General features: G+C 42.0%; 1 protein-coding gene across 2 annotated transcripts in view; it reads right to left on the minus strand.

Annotated features, from left to right (window-relative positions):
• The window catches only part of LOC140191463 (integrin alpha-8-like), a 168,530-nt gene that overhangs the window by 13,022 nt on the left and 137,826 nt on the right, over window positions 1–17,682 (minus strand). For both annotated transcript variants that reach the window (XM_072248899.1, XM_072248900.1), the window contains 4 exons: window positions 12,686–12,838; window positions 9,638–9,751; window positions 6,960–7,073; window positions 4,321–4,422 (listed from right to left, as the gene is read on the minus strand). In XM_072248899.1, coding sequence (XP_072105000.1) covers window positions 4,321–4,422; window positions 6,960–7,073; window positions 9,638–9,751; window positions 12,686–12,838 — 483 coding nt within the window. The remainder of the gene's footprint in view (window positions 1–4,320; window positions 4,423–6,959; window positions 7,074–9,637; window positions 9,752–12,685; window positions 12,839–17,682) is intronic.

The raw sequence follows: 17,682 nt of genomic DNA on the forward strand, positions 1-17,682 counted from the left end.
CCGCCACAAACTGGAATACCAATCCCTGAGAAGAGGCTTCTCAACACACCAGCAGTGTGTGAGGCTGTAGTGGAGGCTGTGGGGAACACTTCTGGCCACTTGGCGGCTGCATCCCCTAATAACAACATGCCTTATGAGAATAGGTTGAGTGAACCCGGCCTTTTCTCCTTGGAGCGACAGAGGATGAGAGGTGACCTGATAGAGGTGCACAAGATGATGAGAAGCATTGATCGTGTGGATAGTCAGAGACTTTTTCCCAGGGCTGAAATGGCTCACACAAGTTTTAAGGTGCTTGGAAGTAGGTACAGAGGAGATGTCAGGGGTGTTTTTTACTCAGAGAGTGGTGAGTGCGTGGAATGGACTGCTGGCGACAGTGGTGGAGGCAGATACGATAGGGTCTTTTAAGAGACTCTGGGATAGGTACATGGAGCTTAGGAAAATAGAGGGCTGGGGTAACCCTGGGTAATTTCTGGAGTAAGGACATGTTTGGCACAGCTTTGTGGGCCGAAGGGCCTGTATTGTGCTGTAGATTTTCTATGTTTCTATGTGTCCATGAGTGGTCTGGCAAAATGTACATGAACCGTCTGCCAGGGCAATGCAGGCCATTGCCAGGGATGGAGAGCTACTACTCTCAGCATCTTCTGGATGTGTTGGTACCCCGACAGTGCATGGCAATCTGCTGATCTATCCCAGGCCACCACTTTCGAGCCAATGCTTTCATTTTAGCCATGCCTAGATGACCAGCACATAGCTCTTCCAACACTTTAGCACTCAGCTTGGGTGGTACAACAACTCTCAATCCACATATAAGGCAACCCCCAACAAAGGCAAGTTCATCTCGTGCTGGTAAAAATGGGGGAAATGGTGCTTCTGTTGCACATTCCAGCCATTTTTGATTGTCATGTAGACCTGAGACAGTGTGGGGTCTTTTTGGTTTCCCTTTGGATCATCTCTGCTCTATCAGGGAGACGTTTGCTTTGCATTAATACATTTGTAAATTTTGTACATTTTACAAGTGTAAGGGTTTCTTCTTTTATGTTATTGCTAAGGCTAAAAAAATGGCTTCTCTGTTATGTTATAATAAAATGGCTTCTCTGTAATGTTAACTGCTGAGTTAACGGTAGCAGCTTGTTTGGGTTATAATTACTGAATTACGAGAATTGTATTCATTTGCTAACTAATTGGGATAGATGTTATTCTTTCCTGTGTGTCTGTAAGTTATTGTTTTTGTGGGCTTTGCGCAGAAGGCGCGATGGGGACAGACAGAGGAGACGTGATGAGAGAGATGCTGTAAGCTGGGTGAGGATCGGATCCAAGAGGGAGTCTGAGGCCCAGGGCTTTTTGGGAGGAGAACCGGAGAGGAAGGACATGCTGGATGTGCTCTAGTCACCACCATGGTTGGTCCCTGGCAGTGGGTCGAGGAGGTCGGAGGGGATTGAATGGTGGAAAGAAGACTCCGTTAATTGAGCTCCAACAGTTGTGCATGAAGTCGCTGAACTTTGATAAGTTTGGCACCTTTTACTTTCCTTTTATATTGTATCTCTATTAATTACATAGTTCCAGTAATATCTATAAAGTGTAATCATGTAATCGTATCTGGTGTTTTGTCTGTTATTTGGTGGGGTGGGGTACATCACACGGCATCCACACAAACTTGATTACCCAGTTTGGTGGGGCTGAAGGCTGCTCCCACTAGACGGAAGCGAGCTGAGCCAGCCTGAGGCTTCCAGGGGGCTACGCAGGTATTTCCTTTTCTGTGGGTAAATGGGACAGCCCATCAGCATTTCCATGACTAGTTGTTGTGGTTTAGAAATATAGGGAAGTTTTCTTACGTTTATAGATTTCTGGTCTATGGTATTGTGCGCAGTTTGGTCAACTTATTTAAAAGATATACTGACATTGGAGAAGTTCAAAAGAGATCTACTGGGCTAAATCCCGGGATGAGACAGTTACTTATAACAAGGATAAAAATAAACACCAAAGAATATAGCTCTGTTTAGAAAAATGAGTTCTGATCTTATTGAAACATATAACATCTTTGGAGGATTATAAGGTAGATGTTGAAATTGTTCCACTGGTTGGAGTATCTTGAATGAATGACATGGTTACAAGATTAAGGGATGGTCATTTAAAATCTTCTTTTCATAGAGTGGTAGATTTCCAGAATTCACTACCCAAGATGGTTGTGGAAGTAAGATTAATGAGAAGGGTGGTATTTAAAAGGGAAGCAGATTTATTTTTGAAAGACCAGAGAACTGAAGTCTCTTCAGGAGGTGAGGCTTTGGGCATTTTATCTATGATTGTCTTGAACGCTCAATATCAACCTCCTGTATGGTTAGAGTGGAAATTTTTGACCCTGATGATTACTTCAAGATGACAATTCCAGCAACTCAGACACCTGGCATAAAAGTAGATCCTATGATATCAATAGTATTAAAATTGTCACATTTTCAAGCTAGTACTCTGGAAAGAGGGTTCATAGTGCAGATTAAAAGTAATTAAACCCAGGTTCTATCTGCCTTTTTAGTGAATGCACAAGATTTCATGGCACTATCTTGAAGAAGAATGCAAGTGTTCTCATTATTTCATTGTGCTTGTGTGGTATTGCACTGCATAAATCAGCTAATCCATTTTCTTATAGTTATATACTTCAATGATTATAAGATGTTTAGTAAATTAAGGTTCTTACAGAACAGAAGCCAACCCTTCAGCCCACAAAGTCTGCATCAACCACCAATCACCTATTTACACTAATCCTATGCTGATCATGCTTTACATACTCATTAACTCCTCCAGGTTCAACCATCCCTTACACCAGGGTCAATTCGAGAGGCCAACCTGCTTGTCTTTGAGATGTGGGAATGAACAGGAGAACATATAAACTCCTCACAGACAACATCAGAGGTCAGAATTGGTCCAGGTCACTGGAGTTATATGGCAGCAGTTCCACTGTGCTACCCTATGTTCTTGCATAAATCAAATTTATATCTTTAATGGGGGCACATACAAGTGTCCAGCTAAGAGTGTCAGTGTGATAACATTAGCAAAAGGTCAATAGAAAAGAGATCATTCCCACCTGCAGCTTCAGGATTTCCACCAATCTTTTAGAATCAGAATCAGGTTTATCACTCTTATCTGACATTAAATTTGTTGTTTTGCAATAACAGTACAGTGCAAATACATAAAATGAGTATAAATTACAAAATAAACATTGCCAAATAAAAGGAATAAAATGGTGGTGTTCACGGACCATTCTGAAATCAGATGGCAGAGGGAAAAAAACTGTTTCTGATATAACCAGGTGACCGTTGAGTATCATTTTTTAATTCTTAAAGTGTACTTATGTATTCGCCTTGATAATGCTAAAATAGCTGCCCGTGCCTTCAGGAGAAAACAGTAATGAAGAGTTGCCATGTTGGAGAGAGAACAATGTTTGAGAGCTTTTCCCAGGTTTAGTGAGGAAAGTTCAACATTATTTGATAATATCTATGTAAATTTGTTTATACTTGTTTATAAATCTAGAATATCGGTAATTTGATATGTTTTACACATGGATGCTTTAGATTTTCGCGAGTAAATTGATCAGTGCTGGAATAGCGTGGTTGTGTGAATTTCCTTATCGGCGTAATAGGTTAGTCTTTTCAGTAATTCAACTACACACGTTTGTACAAGGCAATATATTGTAAAAGTTTATTTGTCTTTCTTTATTGTTTCATAACCAAATGTGAATGTGTTAATCTCTGTTTACATAACGTGAGCAAGAACTCGTTTCAAGGTCCAGCCAATATGTGTTTGGAAGTTAAGCATGTTTCTGCCAAAGTGAATACATCTCTTAGTTAAGATCAGATGCATTAATTCATATTTTTGATGTTGTGTATAAGGTACGGGATTGGTGGGATTCTAATGTTGTTTGTGTTGTTTTTAGAATTACCACTACCATATTGGTTTTGTATATTTTATTTATTTTCATACTGCGTACATAACAAGGGTGTGGTCTGAAGTTAAACTGAGATTGTAACAGCGGGAGCTGTGTTTTTTTAAATTCATTTCGTCGTTTTTATTTTGATACCCTCTTTCTCCATTAAAACATCTAAAACAGATAAAGGAATTAAAGACCCAAAAAAAGTATTTGTTGTCCTGCGTGTATTTTTCCCTAGGCTACAAAACTGAAGTCATCGGTCTTAAAGCTCACTAACAAAATCCTTACTGTATTTAATGCAGATAAATTGTAGCACCACAAAATGTTAACTTAGATGAAGTGTGGCTAGAAATTAATTGGCTTCCAACAGCTGAAATCACCATCTCGTCTGTAGTACTCACCACTCTGTTGCCTCTGGAGAACTCATCAGGATGTACTTTGTAAGGCATTTCTTGCACAACGAAAGATACTTTGGACTGGAAAATATACTGTTTGTAAAGCTTCTGCAAAACATAAAAATAGTGTGCAGTTTTGTTTAACTGTCCACTTTCTATTTTCTCAAAATATTTAAAATTTTTGAAATCTTGAGGAATTGAAGCTGTGGGGAACTGGCACAGAGAATTTGGGTTAATCAGAATCATGTAATAAACAAAAGAATGTAATTATTATAGTTTTTCTCTCAACCTTTTCCATTACTTTATAATGTTCTATAGTTTGGTCCAAATGATCATTGTTCTCCGTAATTGGGTACAATTTCCATTTTTGCAGTAATATCACCATCAGTCCTCTGAGTAACACACACACACAAAATGCTGGAGGAACCCAGCAGGCCAGGCAGCATCTACAGAAAAGAGTGAACAGTCGAAGTTTCAGGCCGAGACTGTTCATCAGGACTGGAAAGGGACGGGGAAGAAGTCAAGTAAGAAGGTGGGGGCATGGGATGAAGTACTTTCCCTTTCAACATGCCAGTCCATGTCCTCTTCTACTGCCAGGATGAGGCTACACTCAGGCTGGAGGAGCAACACCTGATATTCTGTCTGGGTAGTCTCCAACCTGATGGCATAAACATCAATTTCTCAAACTTCTGGTAATTCCCCTCCCCACCACCTTCACCATTCCCATCTCTCACCTTATCTCCTTACCTGCCCATCACTTCCCTCTGGTGCTCCACCCCTTCCCGTTCTTCCATGGCCATCTATCCTTTCCCATCAGATTCCCCCTTCTCCAGCCATTTATCCCTTTCACTAATCAACTTCCCAGCTCTTTACTTCACCCCTACCCCTCTCTCAGTTTCACCTATCACCTTGTACTTCTCCCCACCACCCCCCACCCGCCCTTACCAACCTTCTAAATCCGACTTCTCATCTTTTTTGTCCCCCAGTCCTGATGAAGAGACTCAACCTGAAATGCGGACTGTGCTTTTTTTCCATAGATGCTGCCTGGCCTGCTGAGTTCCCCCATCATTTTGTCTGTGTTGCTTGGATTTCCAGCACCTGGCCCTCACCCACCCGGACAAAAAAGACACGTATGTTCGAATGCTGTTCATAGACTTCAGTTCAGCATTCAGCACAATCATTCCTCAGAAACTGATTGGAAAGCTGAGCCTACTGGGCCCGAACACCCCCCTCTGCAACTGGATCCTAGACTTCCTGACTGGGAGACCTCAGTCAGTCCGGATCGGGAGCAGCATCTCCAACACCATCACACTGAGCAGGGGGGCCCCCCAGGGCTGTGTGCTCAGTCCACTGCTGTTCACTCTGCTGACCCACGACTGTGCTGCAACACACAGCTCGAATCACATCATCAAGTTCGCCGATGACACGACCGTGGTGGGCCTCATCAGCAAGAACGATGAGTCAGCATACAGAGAGGAGGTGCAGCGGCTAACGGACTGGTGCAGAGCCAACAACCTGTCTCTGAATGTGAACACAACAAAAGAGATGGTTGTTGACTTCAGGAGGACATGGAGCGACCACTCTCCGCTGAACATCGACGACTCCTCCGTAGAGATCGTTAATAGCACCAAATTTCTTGGTGTTCACCTGGCGGAGAATTTCACCTGGTCCCTCAACACCAGCTCCATAGCAAAGAAAGCCCAGCAGCGTCTCTACTTTCTGCGAAGGCTGAGGAAAGTCTATCTCCCACCCCTCATCCTCACCACATTCTACAGAGGTTGTATTGAGAGCATCCTGAGCAGCTGCACCACGGCCTGGTTCGGAAATTGCACCATCTCGGATCGCAAGACCCTGCAGCGGATAGTGAGGTCAGCTGAGAAGATCATCGGAGGCTCTCTTCCCGCCATTACAGACATTTACACCACACGCTGCATCCGTAAAGCAAACAGCATTATGAAGGACCCCACGCACCCCTCATACAAACTCTTCTCCCTCCTGCCATCTGGCAAAAGGGTCTGAAGCATTCGGGCTCTCACGACCAGACTATGTAACAGTTTCTTCCCCCAAGCCATCAGACTCCTCAACACCCAGAGCCTGGACTGACACCAACCTACTGCCCTCTACTGTGCCTATTGTCTTGTTTATTATTTATTGTAATGCCTGCACTGTTTTGTGCACTTTATGCAGTCCTGGGTAGGTCTGTAGTCTAGTGTAGTTTTTGTGTTGTTTTATGTAGTTCAGTGTAGTTTTTGTATTGTTTCATGTAGCATCATGGTCCTGAAAAATGTTGTCGCGTTTTTACTGTGTACTGTACCAGCAGTTATGGTCGAAATGACAATAAAAAGTGACTTGACTTGACTCCTGCTGATTTTCTCTTGTTTGTGATCAAACCTGCAGTACTAATTTTACACTTACATTTCCTAGCAGTGATCCTGCGACACTGGATAGAGCAGGAATCTTTGGATAATTATCTATTTTAATTCAAGGATGGAGGGGCCATTTATTACCATTATTGTTGACTGAGTTTTACGCTAGTCAGTGCATTCATCAAAGTTCCCCTAACCGGTATACATTACATGTTGTATGTTACGTTCGTTGTTACATCACTGTAATACACTTTTGGTCACCATCAACTTGTGCTTTACCTTAATGAAGGGCTCTACTCTGAGAGAAGATTGTATGGTTATCGAGGCTGCTTTTTGTCTCTCCAGGCGACCCACTTCACACAAAAGTTTCACACAGGTGGTCGTGTCACAGGTCTAGAATTAAGACAGTCCAATATAAATATTAAAGTTCATTAGAGCCACCCAAAGTACAGTACTTCTGAATACTATGGAATGAACATGAAGATAAAGAGGAAAAACTAAGTTAAAACCAAATTATGTTTTAATTAATAAATTTATTTATAGATACAGTGTGGAATAGGCCCTTCTAGCCCTTCGAGCCACGCCACCCAACAATTCCCCAATTTAATCCTAGCCTAATCATAGGACAATTTACAATGACAAATTAACCTATCAACTACAAGGTCTTTGGACTGCAGGAGGAAACCCACACAGTCACGAGGAGAACGTACACACTCCTTACAGGCAGTGGCAGGAATTGAACCCGGGTTGCCTGTACTGTAAGGAGTTGTGCTAACCACTATGCTACTGCACCTACCCTAGCCTAATCACAGGACAATTTCCAATGACCAATTAACCTACTAATGGTATGTCTTTGAACTATGGGAGGAACCTGGAGCACCCAGAGGAAACCCATGCATTCCATGGGGAGGATGTACAGATGATGTCAGAATTGAACTTCGAATTTCGATGCCCCAAGCTGTAATAGCATCCCGCTAACTGCTACGTTACTGTGGCATCGCATTATACAAAGTTATGAAGGAAAAAGCAATTTATTCAGAATAATCGATAATCTTATCACAAGTTTCAGAAGACCAGGAATGTTTCTTTTCCAGTTTAGAGTCAGCCCAGATGAAAGTTCATGCACCTGGCACTTAAAGCTAATTTTTTAACAAGACATGCTTTAGTGATATGGGACAAATGTCATTTTCCCGGTGAAAAAGTTATTCTCATTTGGGAACTCAGATGTTTCTCCAATGAAAACGAGCATTATTATCAGATATTATTGCATTTACCCCAGGAAGTAGGTATTTCCACCCCAGCAGTGGAGAACACATTGCTAATGAGTGTAAATTTGGTGCCTGACCCATGTTGAGCCCAGTGTGCATTTGGTAAAATGATGGAGATCTAAGATGCCTAAGGAGACCTTACACATGTCAGAGCTGAGAGGATGAACCTCAGGCAAGAGCTGAACTATAATTACTGTATAGAGGCACTGACCGTGTGGATAGTCAGAGGCTTCTTCCCACGGCTGAAATGGTTACCACAAGAGGATACAGGTTTAAGGTGCTGGGGAGCAGGTACAGAGGGGATATCAGTGTGAAGTTCTTTTACTCAGAGAGTGGTGAGTGCGTGGAATGGGCTGCCGGCAACGGTGGTGGAGGCAGATACGATAGGGTCTTTTAAGAGAATTTTGGATAGGTACATGGAGCTTAGAAAAATAGAGGGCTATGGGTAAGCCTAGTAACTTCTAAGGTAGGGACATGTTCAGCACAACTTTGTGGGCTGAAGGGCCTGTATTGTGCTGTAGGTTTTCTATGTTTCTATGTACATCTCAGTAGTTAACTCTTAAAGCATGCGGAATCTTTAGTAATCATATTGTGAAGCTGCAGACTCCATTGATCAAACACCAATGGTCTTCAGATTCGACTGGTAGTGGGGGAGTTTAAAATGTTTTAATTTCAAAGTTCAAAGTAAAATTTATTATCAGAGCACCTACATGTCATGACATACAACTCTGAGATTCTTTCTCTGCAGCTATACTTAGAAAATATATAGAACAGTAACTATAAACAGGATTAATTTTGTCCACGATATATAAGATTAATTGGACCCACAATATTTACCTGTCAATTCTGGAGCAATTAAGCACAATAACCAGCAATGGGAACTGTCACAGTTGACCAGAAGTTATCCTTTTTAGAATTAAAATCCAATACATGCAGAGACCATTTTAAACTCAGATATAAATGGGCTAAGAGTCAACAAAAGACATGGAATGGGAAAAATTCTACCTCAAAGGATCATTGATACATAAAGAACTGAGGATGACAGATGAAAACATGCAATATTATATATATATATATGGAACATCCCTCCCCCCTCCTCCCTATATATGAATAAGAATAAGAATAATCATAAAGGAAAAGAGTTTCAAAATGGTCAGGCAGTGACAGTGTTCCAGTCATAAAGTAAAACAGGTTAATTCAGTGTGTTGCTCCAAAAATTGTCTTATTAATAATATTATCGAAAGAGCTTTAAATAGTACTCTTTATTGGGAGTGGCAGGTGAAAAAATATTTTTTGTGTTTCAAATTTGACCAATGCTCTGAACTTAGCTGGATTTACTGAAGAGATGGACTGTGAGATGCTATCTTGCTTTGAGCTCTGATTATGTGATCACAGGAGCAGAAACCATTGTGGCAACCGGTTTATACTTATCCTGCATTTTGTTGTATTTTTGTCAGCTGAAGTTATGTAGCAAATAGGCCAGAATCCTTTTAAAAAATATGGACAGAAATCCATTGGTGGAAAGATTATGTCAGCTAAGAGGCAAGGTTGTAGCAATTAAAAGTGCCAGGGTATTACATCATATAAAATGTTGGAGACAGTTGGCACAAAGAATTTATAATGATAGAGGAGAATTAGAACATCAGACACAGGGTTATTTTTAATAAGAGGTTTTGTTGATCGTTCTACCAGATTGAAGATGGTTTCCTCCATTAACATTTCAGGTTTGCTGACATCTCTTTTATTCATCTCACGACGAATGTTGTTAGTAATGTGAGGCTTCTCTGTACTTAAAGGCTGTGCCTACAAATAAAAGGAGGGTGGAATGATTAAAGATTCTTGAAGATAATTAAAGTTGGATCACAAAATTATCTTTGGTAATCTCACTGAGGAACATTGAGACTGGATTGTACATGAACTATCTGCAGCTCCTGTTCATTTTCTACAGGATCTATACAGTTTCGCTAGCCTTTACTAGCTGTCAGTATGCTGGAGGTGACACTACTGCTGTTCCACAGGGAAAGTAACCATCAGGAGCAACAAACAATCTGCTCAAGGAATTCAGCAGCTCAAGCAGTATCTGTGGGGGATAAACTATTGATGTTTTGGGCTGCAGCCCTGCGTCAGGACTTGACCTGAAACATTGGCAATTCTTCTTCCCTCCTGCAGGTGCTGCTCGAGCTGCTGCGTTTCTCCAGTAGACTCTTTGTTGTCACAGACTCCAGCATCTGCAGTCTCTTGTCTCCAAAGTAACCACCAGGTAGTGGATTCTGACAGTGTATCCCAGACCACAAATATGACCTTCCAACATTTTAAATGCAACATACTGGCCCTTTATCAAGAATCGATTTTTGTTGTGCTCACCCAAACAATGATGCTGGTCATTCAATCGCTCCTAAAGACCAAACAAACAGCGTTATAAAACCTTGCTGTGACTGATTCAGGAGAGAAATTGGAATTTTGCTCTCCCCTGTATTCCTTCATTTTGTCTATCTTCATTTCCTTAGTTGTGATCAATAAGCCTTCAGCACCCTCACTCAGCCAACACCAACATTCCCAATATCATTTGGTTTCCCTTGGTCTCTACTCTATCACAGTCATTCTCTTAGTTCTTCTCACCCCTCCAAATTCTCTGCAACTTTAAGTGTCTTTGATTTCTAATTTTTCCTTGATCTCATGAAAAATTATTGTTCTGAAGCATTAACTCAGTTTCCCTCCTCATAAATGCTGCCTGACCCATTGCGTCTTTCCAGTATTTTACAGAGAACAGTACAGCACAGGAACAGGCCATTCGGCCCACAATGTTGTGCTGAACCGGCTAAAAAACAAATCAAAAACACCCAAACATTAATCCCTCCTACCTAACCAATGTCCATATCTTTCCATCTTCCTGACATCTATGTGACTATCCAAATGTCCCTTAAAAATCTCTAATGTATTTGCCTCTATCACCATACCAGGCAACACATTTCAGGCATCCACCACTCGGAGTAAAAAACTTACCCCTCACATCCCCCTTGAACCTACCCGCTCTCAACTTCAATGCATGCCCTCTGGTATTAGACATTTCTGCCCTGGGAAACAGATACTGTCTGTCCACTCTATCTATGCCTCTCATAATCTTGTAAACCTCTATCAGATCTCCCTTCAGCCTCTGACACTCCAGAGAAAACCACTCAAGTTTACCCAGCCTCTCATTATAGTCCATGCCCTCTAAACCAGGCAGCATCCTGATAAGCCTCTTCTGCACCCTCTCCAAAGCCTCAACATCCCTCCTATAGTTGGGTGACCAGAGCTGTATGCAATACTCCAGATGTGGTCTAACTAGTGTTTTATAAAGTTGCAACATTACCTGCAGACTTCTGAACTCAATGCCTCCATTAATAAAAGCAAGCATTCCATAAGCCTTTTTAACCACCTTTTGACCTGTGTAGTCACTTTCAAGGAGCTATGAACTTGGATCCCAAGATCCCTTTGCTCATCAACACTGTTAAGGACCTTGCTCTCAACAGTGCACTGTCTCCTTACATTTGCCCTGCTGAGGTGTGACACCTCATATTTATCTGGGTTAAGCCCTATCTGCCATTTCTCAGCCCAGATTTGCAACTAGTCTATATCGTGCTGTATTCTGTACTATCCACATCTCCACCAATCTTGGTATCTTCCGCAAACTTACAAACCCACCCATCTACACTTTCATCCAGGTCATTTATATACATTACAAACAGCAGTGGTCCCAGCACAGATTACAGACCTCCAGTTTGTGTAAGTCCCGTGAATTATTACCTTGTCTTCTCTGCGCAAGCCTGTTCTGAATCCAAACAGCCAATTCGCCACAGATCCCATGCATCTTAATCTTCTGGATTGGCCTCCCATGAGGGACTTTGTCAAATGGCTTACTAAAATCCATGTAGACAACATCAACTACCCTACCCTCATCAATCTCTCTCTCATCACTGTCAAAAACCTCAATCAAGTTGGTAAGGCACAACCTGCCCTGCTGGCTCTCCCTAATTAGCTCATGCATTTCCAAATACTCATATATCCGATCCCTAAAAGTTTTCTCCAGCAATTTCCCTGCAACTGACATGAGACTCACCAGTCTAGGGTTCCTGGGTTTTTCCCCTTTTTCCCTTCTTAAGTAAGGGTATAACATTAGTCACTCATCAGTCTTCGAGCTAGAGAGGACATGAGGATACTGGCCAATACATCAGTAAGCTCGTCTCTTGCCTCCTTCAATAAGCTGGGGTAAATCCCATCTGGCCCTGGGGACTTATCCACCTTAATATGTATTAATAAGCCCAACACTTCCTCCTCCTTGACCTCTGAATGCCCTAACGTATTTTTACACTCAGCACTGATCTCCCGGTCCTCCACATCGTTTTCCTTAGTAGATACTGAACAAAGTACTCATTAAGTACCTCACTCACATTCTCAACATCCAAGTAAATGTTTCCCCCTTTATCCTTGAGTGGTCCCACCTTCTGCCTAGTTATCCTCTTGCTCTTGATATATGTATAGAATGGCCTTGGATTCACCTTAATCCTAAATGCCAAGGACTTTTCATGGCCCCTCCTGACTTTCCGAATTCCCTTCTTTAGTTCTTTCTGCTTTTATTTCCAATTGTCAATGTCTGCACTTTTTTTTGCTTTTCAATTGCCACAATAATGAGCCTTCCATCTTACCATTCCTATTCCCAACACATAAGAAACAGTTTTTGAAGATGTGAAATCTTACCCATATGTCAGCGTTGGAGGAGTTTACTGTGCACTTGATTGGGCCCCATGGTTGAAACGTAGATTTGAACAGGAGATCATCACCGTTGAAATCTGCAGGCCAGTCAATTTCAATCAGGGCTTTACTAATTGTTGATGGGCCATTGTTGTGCAGCTGGGGTTAAAAAAAATAGCTACGTTACATCACATTCCATTTTATGATTCTTAAATCAATTAGTGCATTGCTTTACAAATTGCCTCATGATTGGAACAAGAATAAGCTGCTTTCTTGCCATTTTGTTATTTCTGAAAGCCTTTGTGATTATAATTTCACTATAGGTATATGACTCAATCTTCCTCATTTGCTTATACACCAGTGAGGTAGAGTTTTATACATTCCAAGTCTTTCATTGCAAAAATTCTAGGCCCATTTAGGTCCCCAGTTATTTGAACTGTAATTTTAAAAAAGGAAAGATAATTTTTTGTCAACTGCAACCGGATCCAATCCTATTTTCTTATGTTTAATTGTTCAACAATTTTCAGGGAAATGCTGGGGGTCAAAATCACCCAATTTTATTTATTACTACAGAGTGCTGTGCTGGCTAAGTCATTCTTAAAGTGAAGATTGATAGTTTCTTGAGTAATCAGGGAGTCAAAGATTACGGGGAGAAGGCAGGAGAATGGGGTTGAGAGAGATAATAAATCAGCCATGATGGAATGGCGGACAGACTCGATGAGCCAAATGGCCTAATTCTACTCCTTTGTCTTATGGTCTTTATATTCATCCTCAATTGCCATTGGCTGCGTATGTTGAAAAATGAGCTCTTTTACGATAATGGTAACATTTTACAGTGGTCAGGTCTCCCCCACTGTCTGGCTTGGTGGCTCCAAAGGGAAGAGGGAGAAGAGGTGAGCTGTTGTCATAGGGGATTTGTTGGTTAGGGGAACAGACAGGAAGTTCTGTGGATGAGAACGGGATTCCTGGATGGTAATTTGCCTCCCAGACGCCAGGGTCAGGGCCATCTCAGACCAAGTCCACAGTGTTCTTAACTGAGAAAGTGAGCAACCAGAGGTCATGGTCCACATTGGTACCAATGACATGGGTAGGAGGGGTGATGAGTCCCTGCAAATTGATTTAGGGAGTTAAATGCTGAATTAAAGGATGGGACTTTCAGGGTTGTGATGTCACCGTTGCCACCTGTACCATGAGCTAGCGACTCTAGAAATAGGAAGATCATACAGTTTAACACGTGGCTAAGAAGATGGTGCAGGAGGAAGAGCTTTGGATTTTTGGATCGTTGGACTCTCTTCCAGGGAAGGTGGAACCTGTACAGAGGTGACAGCTTACACCTGAACTGGAGAGGGACTAATATCCTAGCGGGAAGCTTTGCTAGTGCTGCATGGGGAGGGGGTGGGGTTTAAAGTAGAACTGCGGGGGGATGTGAACCAGAGTGCCAGAACAGATCATGCAGAGTTTGTGAGGAAAGATGTTGTTAAGCCTACATACAAAGGTCAAGCATGGTGAGACTAATGTTCTGAGCCGTGCGTATTCCAATGCAAGGAGCTCTTCAATTATTTCAATGTTGAAAAAGGCAGGGGAGCTCAGGGCATGGATCAACCCATCGAATTATGACATTGAAGCCATCAGTGAGACTTGATTACAGGAGGGGTAGGACTGACAGCTTAATACTCCAGGGTTCTGCTTTTTTAGGCATTATAGAGTGTGAAGGATTAAAGGGGGAGGGTATCATTACTAGTCAGGGAAAATATCACAGCAATACTAAGACAGGGCAGGCTGGACAGCTTGTCTACTGAGGCTACATAAGTAGAACTGAGGAATAAGAAAGGGATGCCCACTATAGTGGGAATATACTATAGACAATCCAACAGTCCACATGGCTTAGAGGAACAAATTTGTTGATAGATTGCAGACTGTTGCAAGAAACACAAGTTTGAGATAGTAGGTAATTTTAACTTTCCATATTTTGACTGGGACTCCCATACTGTAAAAGGGTTGGGTGGGATAGAATTTGTCAAATGTGTTCAGGAAAGTTTCTTTAATCAGTACATAGAATCCCAACCAGAGAGTGTGTGATTCTTGGCCTGCTATTAAGGAATGAGACAAGGCATGTGACAGTTTGTGTAGGGGAACACTTGGCATCTGGTGATCATAGTTAAAGTATCATGGAAAAGAATAGATCAGATCCGCAGGTTTTGAGATTCTAAATTGGAGAAAGGCCAATCTTGACGTTATCAGAAAGGATCTGGCATACGTGGATTGGGACAGGCTGTGTTCTGGCAAAGGTATACTTGGTAAGTGGGAGGCCTTCAAAATTTTGAGGGTATACAGTTTGTACTGTATGTTCTTGTCAGAATAAAATGCAAGGATAACAGTTTAGGGAACCTTGGTTTTCAAAAGAATGGTGCATAGCAGGTGTAGGCTGGTAGGAACAAATGAGGTACTTGAGTATAAGAAATGCAAGAGAACATTTAAGAAAGTAATCTGGAAGGCTAAAAGAATGCATGAAGTTGCTCTAGCAGACAAGGTGAAGGAGAATCCTAATGAAATCTACAGATATATTAAGAGCAAAAGGATAGCGAGAGACAAAATTGGTCCTCTGGAAGATCAGAATGGTAATTAATGAATGGAGCAGAAAGAGATGAGGAGATCTTAAACTGACCTTTTGCTTCTGTATTTACTCAGGAGATGGACACAGAGTCTATAGAAGTGAGGCAAAGCAGTATTAGCTTCATGGGCCCTGTACAGATTACAGAGGATGAGGTGTTTGCTGTCTTGAGGCAAATTAGGCATACGACCATAAGCCACAGGAGCAGAATTAGGCCATCTGGCCCATCAAGTCTGCTCCACCATTCAATCATGGCTGATCCTTTTTCTCCCTCCTCAGCCCCACTCCCAACCTTCTCCCCATAACCTTTGATGCCATGGCCAATGAAGAACCTATCAATCTCTGCCTTAAATACACCCAACGACCTGGCCTCCACAGCTGCCTGTGGTAACAAATTCCACTAATTCACCACCCTCTGGCTAAAGAAATTTTTCACATCTCTGTTTTAAATTGGTGCCCCTCTATCCTGAGGCTGAGCCCTCTTGTCCAAGAATTTCCCACCATGGGAAACATCCTTTCCACATCTACTCTGTCTAGGCATTTCAGCATTTGAAAGGTTTCAATGAGATTTCCCCTCATCCTAAATTCCAGTGAGTACAGACCCAGAGCTATCAAATGTTTCTCGTATGATAACCCTTTCATTCCCGGAATCACTCCTGTGAACCTCCTCTGAACCCTCTCCAATGCCAGTACATCTTTTCATAGATGAGGAGCCCAAAACTGTTCACAATACTCAAAGTGAAGTCTCACCAGTGCCTTATAAAGCCTCAGCATCACATCCCTGCTCCTATATTCTAGACCTCTTGAAATGAGTGCTAACATGGCATTTGCCTTCCTCACCATTGACTCAACCTGCAAGTTAACCGTTACGATGTGCTGCACAAGGACTCCCAAGTCCCTTTGCATCTCAGATTTTTGGATTTTCCCCCGTTTAGAAAATAGTCTGCACATTTATTTCTACTACCAAAGTGCATGACCATGCATTTTCCAACGTTGTATTTCACTTCCCACTTTCTTGCCCATTCTCCTAATCTGTCTGAGTACTTCTACAGCCTTCCTGTTTCCTCAACACTACCTACCCCTCCACCAATCTTTGTATCATCTGCAAACTTGGCAACAAAGCCATCTATTCCATCATCTAAATCATTTATATACAGCATAAATAGAAGTGGTCCCAACACCAACCCCTGCATAACACCACTAGTCACTGGCAGCCAACCAGAAAAGGATCCATTTATTCCCACTCACTGCCTGCTATCAATCAGCCAATGCTCTAACCATGTTAGTAACTTTACTGTCATACAGTGGGCTCTTAACTTGGTAAGTAGCCTCTTGTGTGGCACCTTGTCAAAAGCCTTCTGGAAGTTCAAATATACAACATCCACTGCATCCCCTTCATCTATTCTATTTGTAATCTCCTCAGAGAATTCCAACAGGTTCGTCAGGCAGGATTTTCCCTGAAGGAAACCATGCTGACTTTGTACTATCTTGTCCTCTGTCACCAAGTACTCCATCACCTCATCCTTAACAATTGTCTCCAACATCTTCCCAACCACTGAGGTCAGATTAACCGGTCTATAGTTTCCTTTCTGCTGCCTTCCTCCTTTCTTAAAGAGTGGAGTGACATTTGCAATTTTCCAGTCCTCTGGCACCATGCCAAAGTCCAATGATTTTTGAAAGATCATTTCTAATGTTTCTACAATCTCTACCCCAAACCCCTTTCAGAACCCTAGGGTGCAGTCCATCTGGCCTGGGTGATTTATGTACCCTTGGGTCTTTCAGCTTTTTGAGCACCTTCTCCCTTGTAATAGTAACTGCACCCACTTCTCTTCCCTCACACCCTTCAATGTCTAACACACTGCTATTGTCTTCCACAGTGAAGGCTGATGCAAAATACTCATTTAGTCCATCTGCCATCTCCTTGACCCCATTATTATTTCTCCTGCCTCATTTTCTAGCAGTCCTATATCCACTGTTTTTTAGGGTGGATAAATCCTCAGACCCTGACAAGGTGTTCCTTCAGACCCTGTGGGAGACTAGTGCAGAAATTGCAGGGGCCCTACCAGAGATATTTCAAACATCCTTAGCCTGGGTGAGGTGCTGGAGGATTAGAGCATAGCAAACGTTGTTCCATTGTTTAAGAAAGGCTCTAAGAATAATCCAGGAAATGATAAACCAGTGAGCCTAACATCAGTCATAGGTAAATTATGGGAAGTATTCTAAGGGACCAGATATACAAGTACTGCATTTGAATAGGCATAAACTGACTAGAACATAGAAATCTACAGACACATTGTGAGCAGAAGGGCCTGTAATGTTGTGCTAACCACGTAACTTACTCTAGAAACCACCTAGAATTTCCCTAACCTAGGGATAATCAATATGACTTTCT

Source organism: Mobula birostris, chromosome X (genome assembly GCF_030028105.1).
Source record: "Mobula birostris isolate sMobBir1 chromosome X, sMobBir1.hap1, whole genome shotgun sequence".
Lineage (NCBI taxonomy): Eukaryota > Metazoa > Chordata > Chondrichthyes > Myliobatiformes > Myliobatidae > Mobula > Mobula birostris.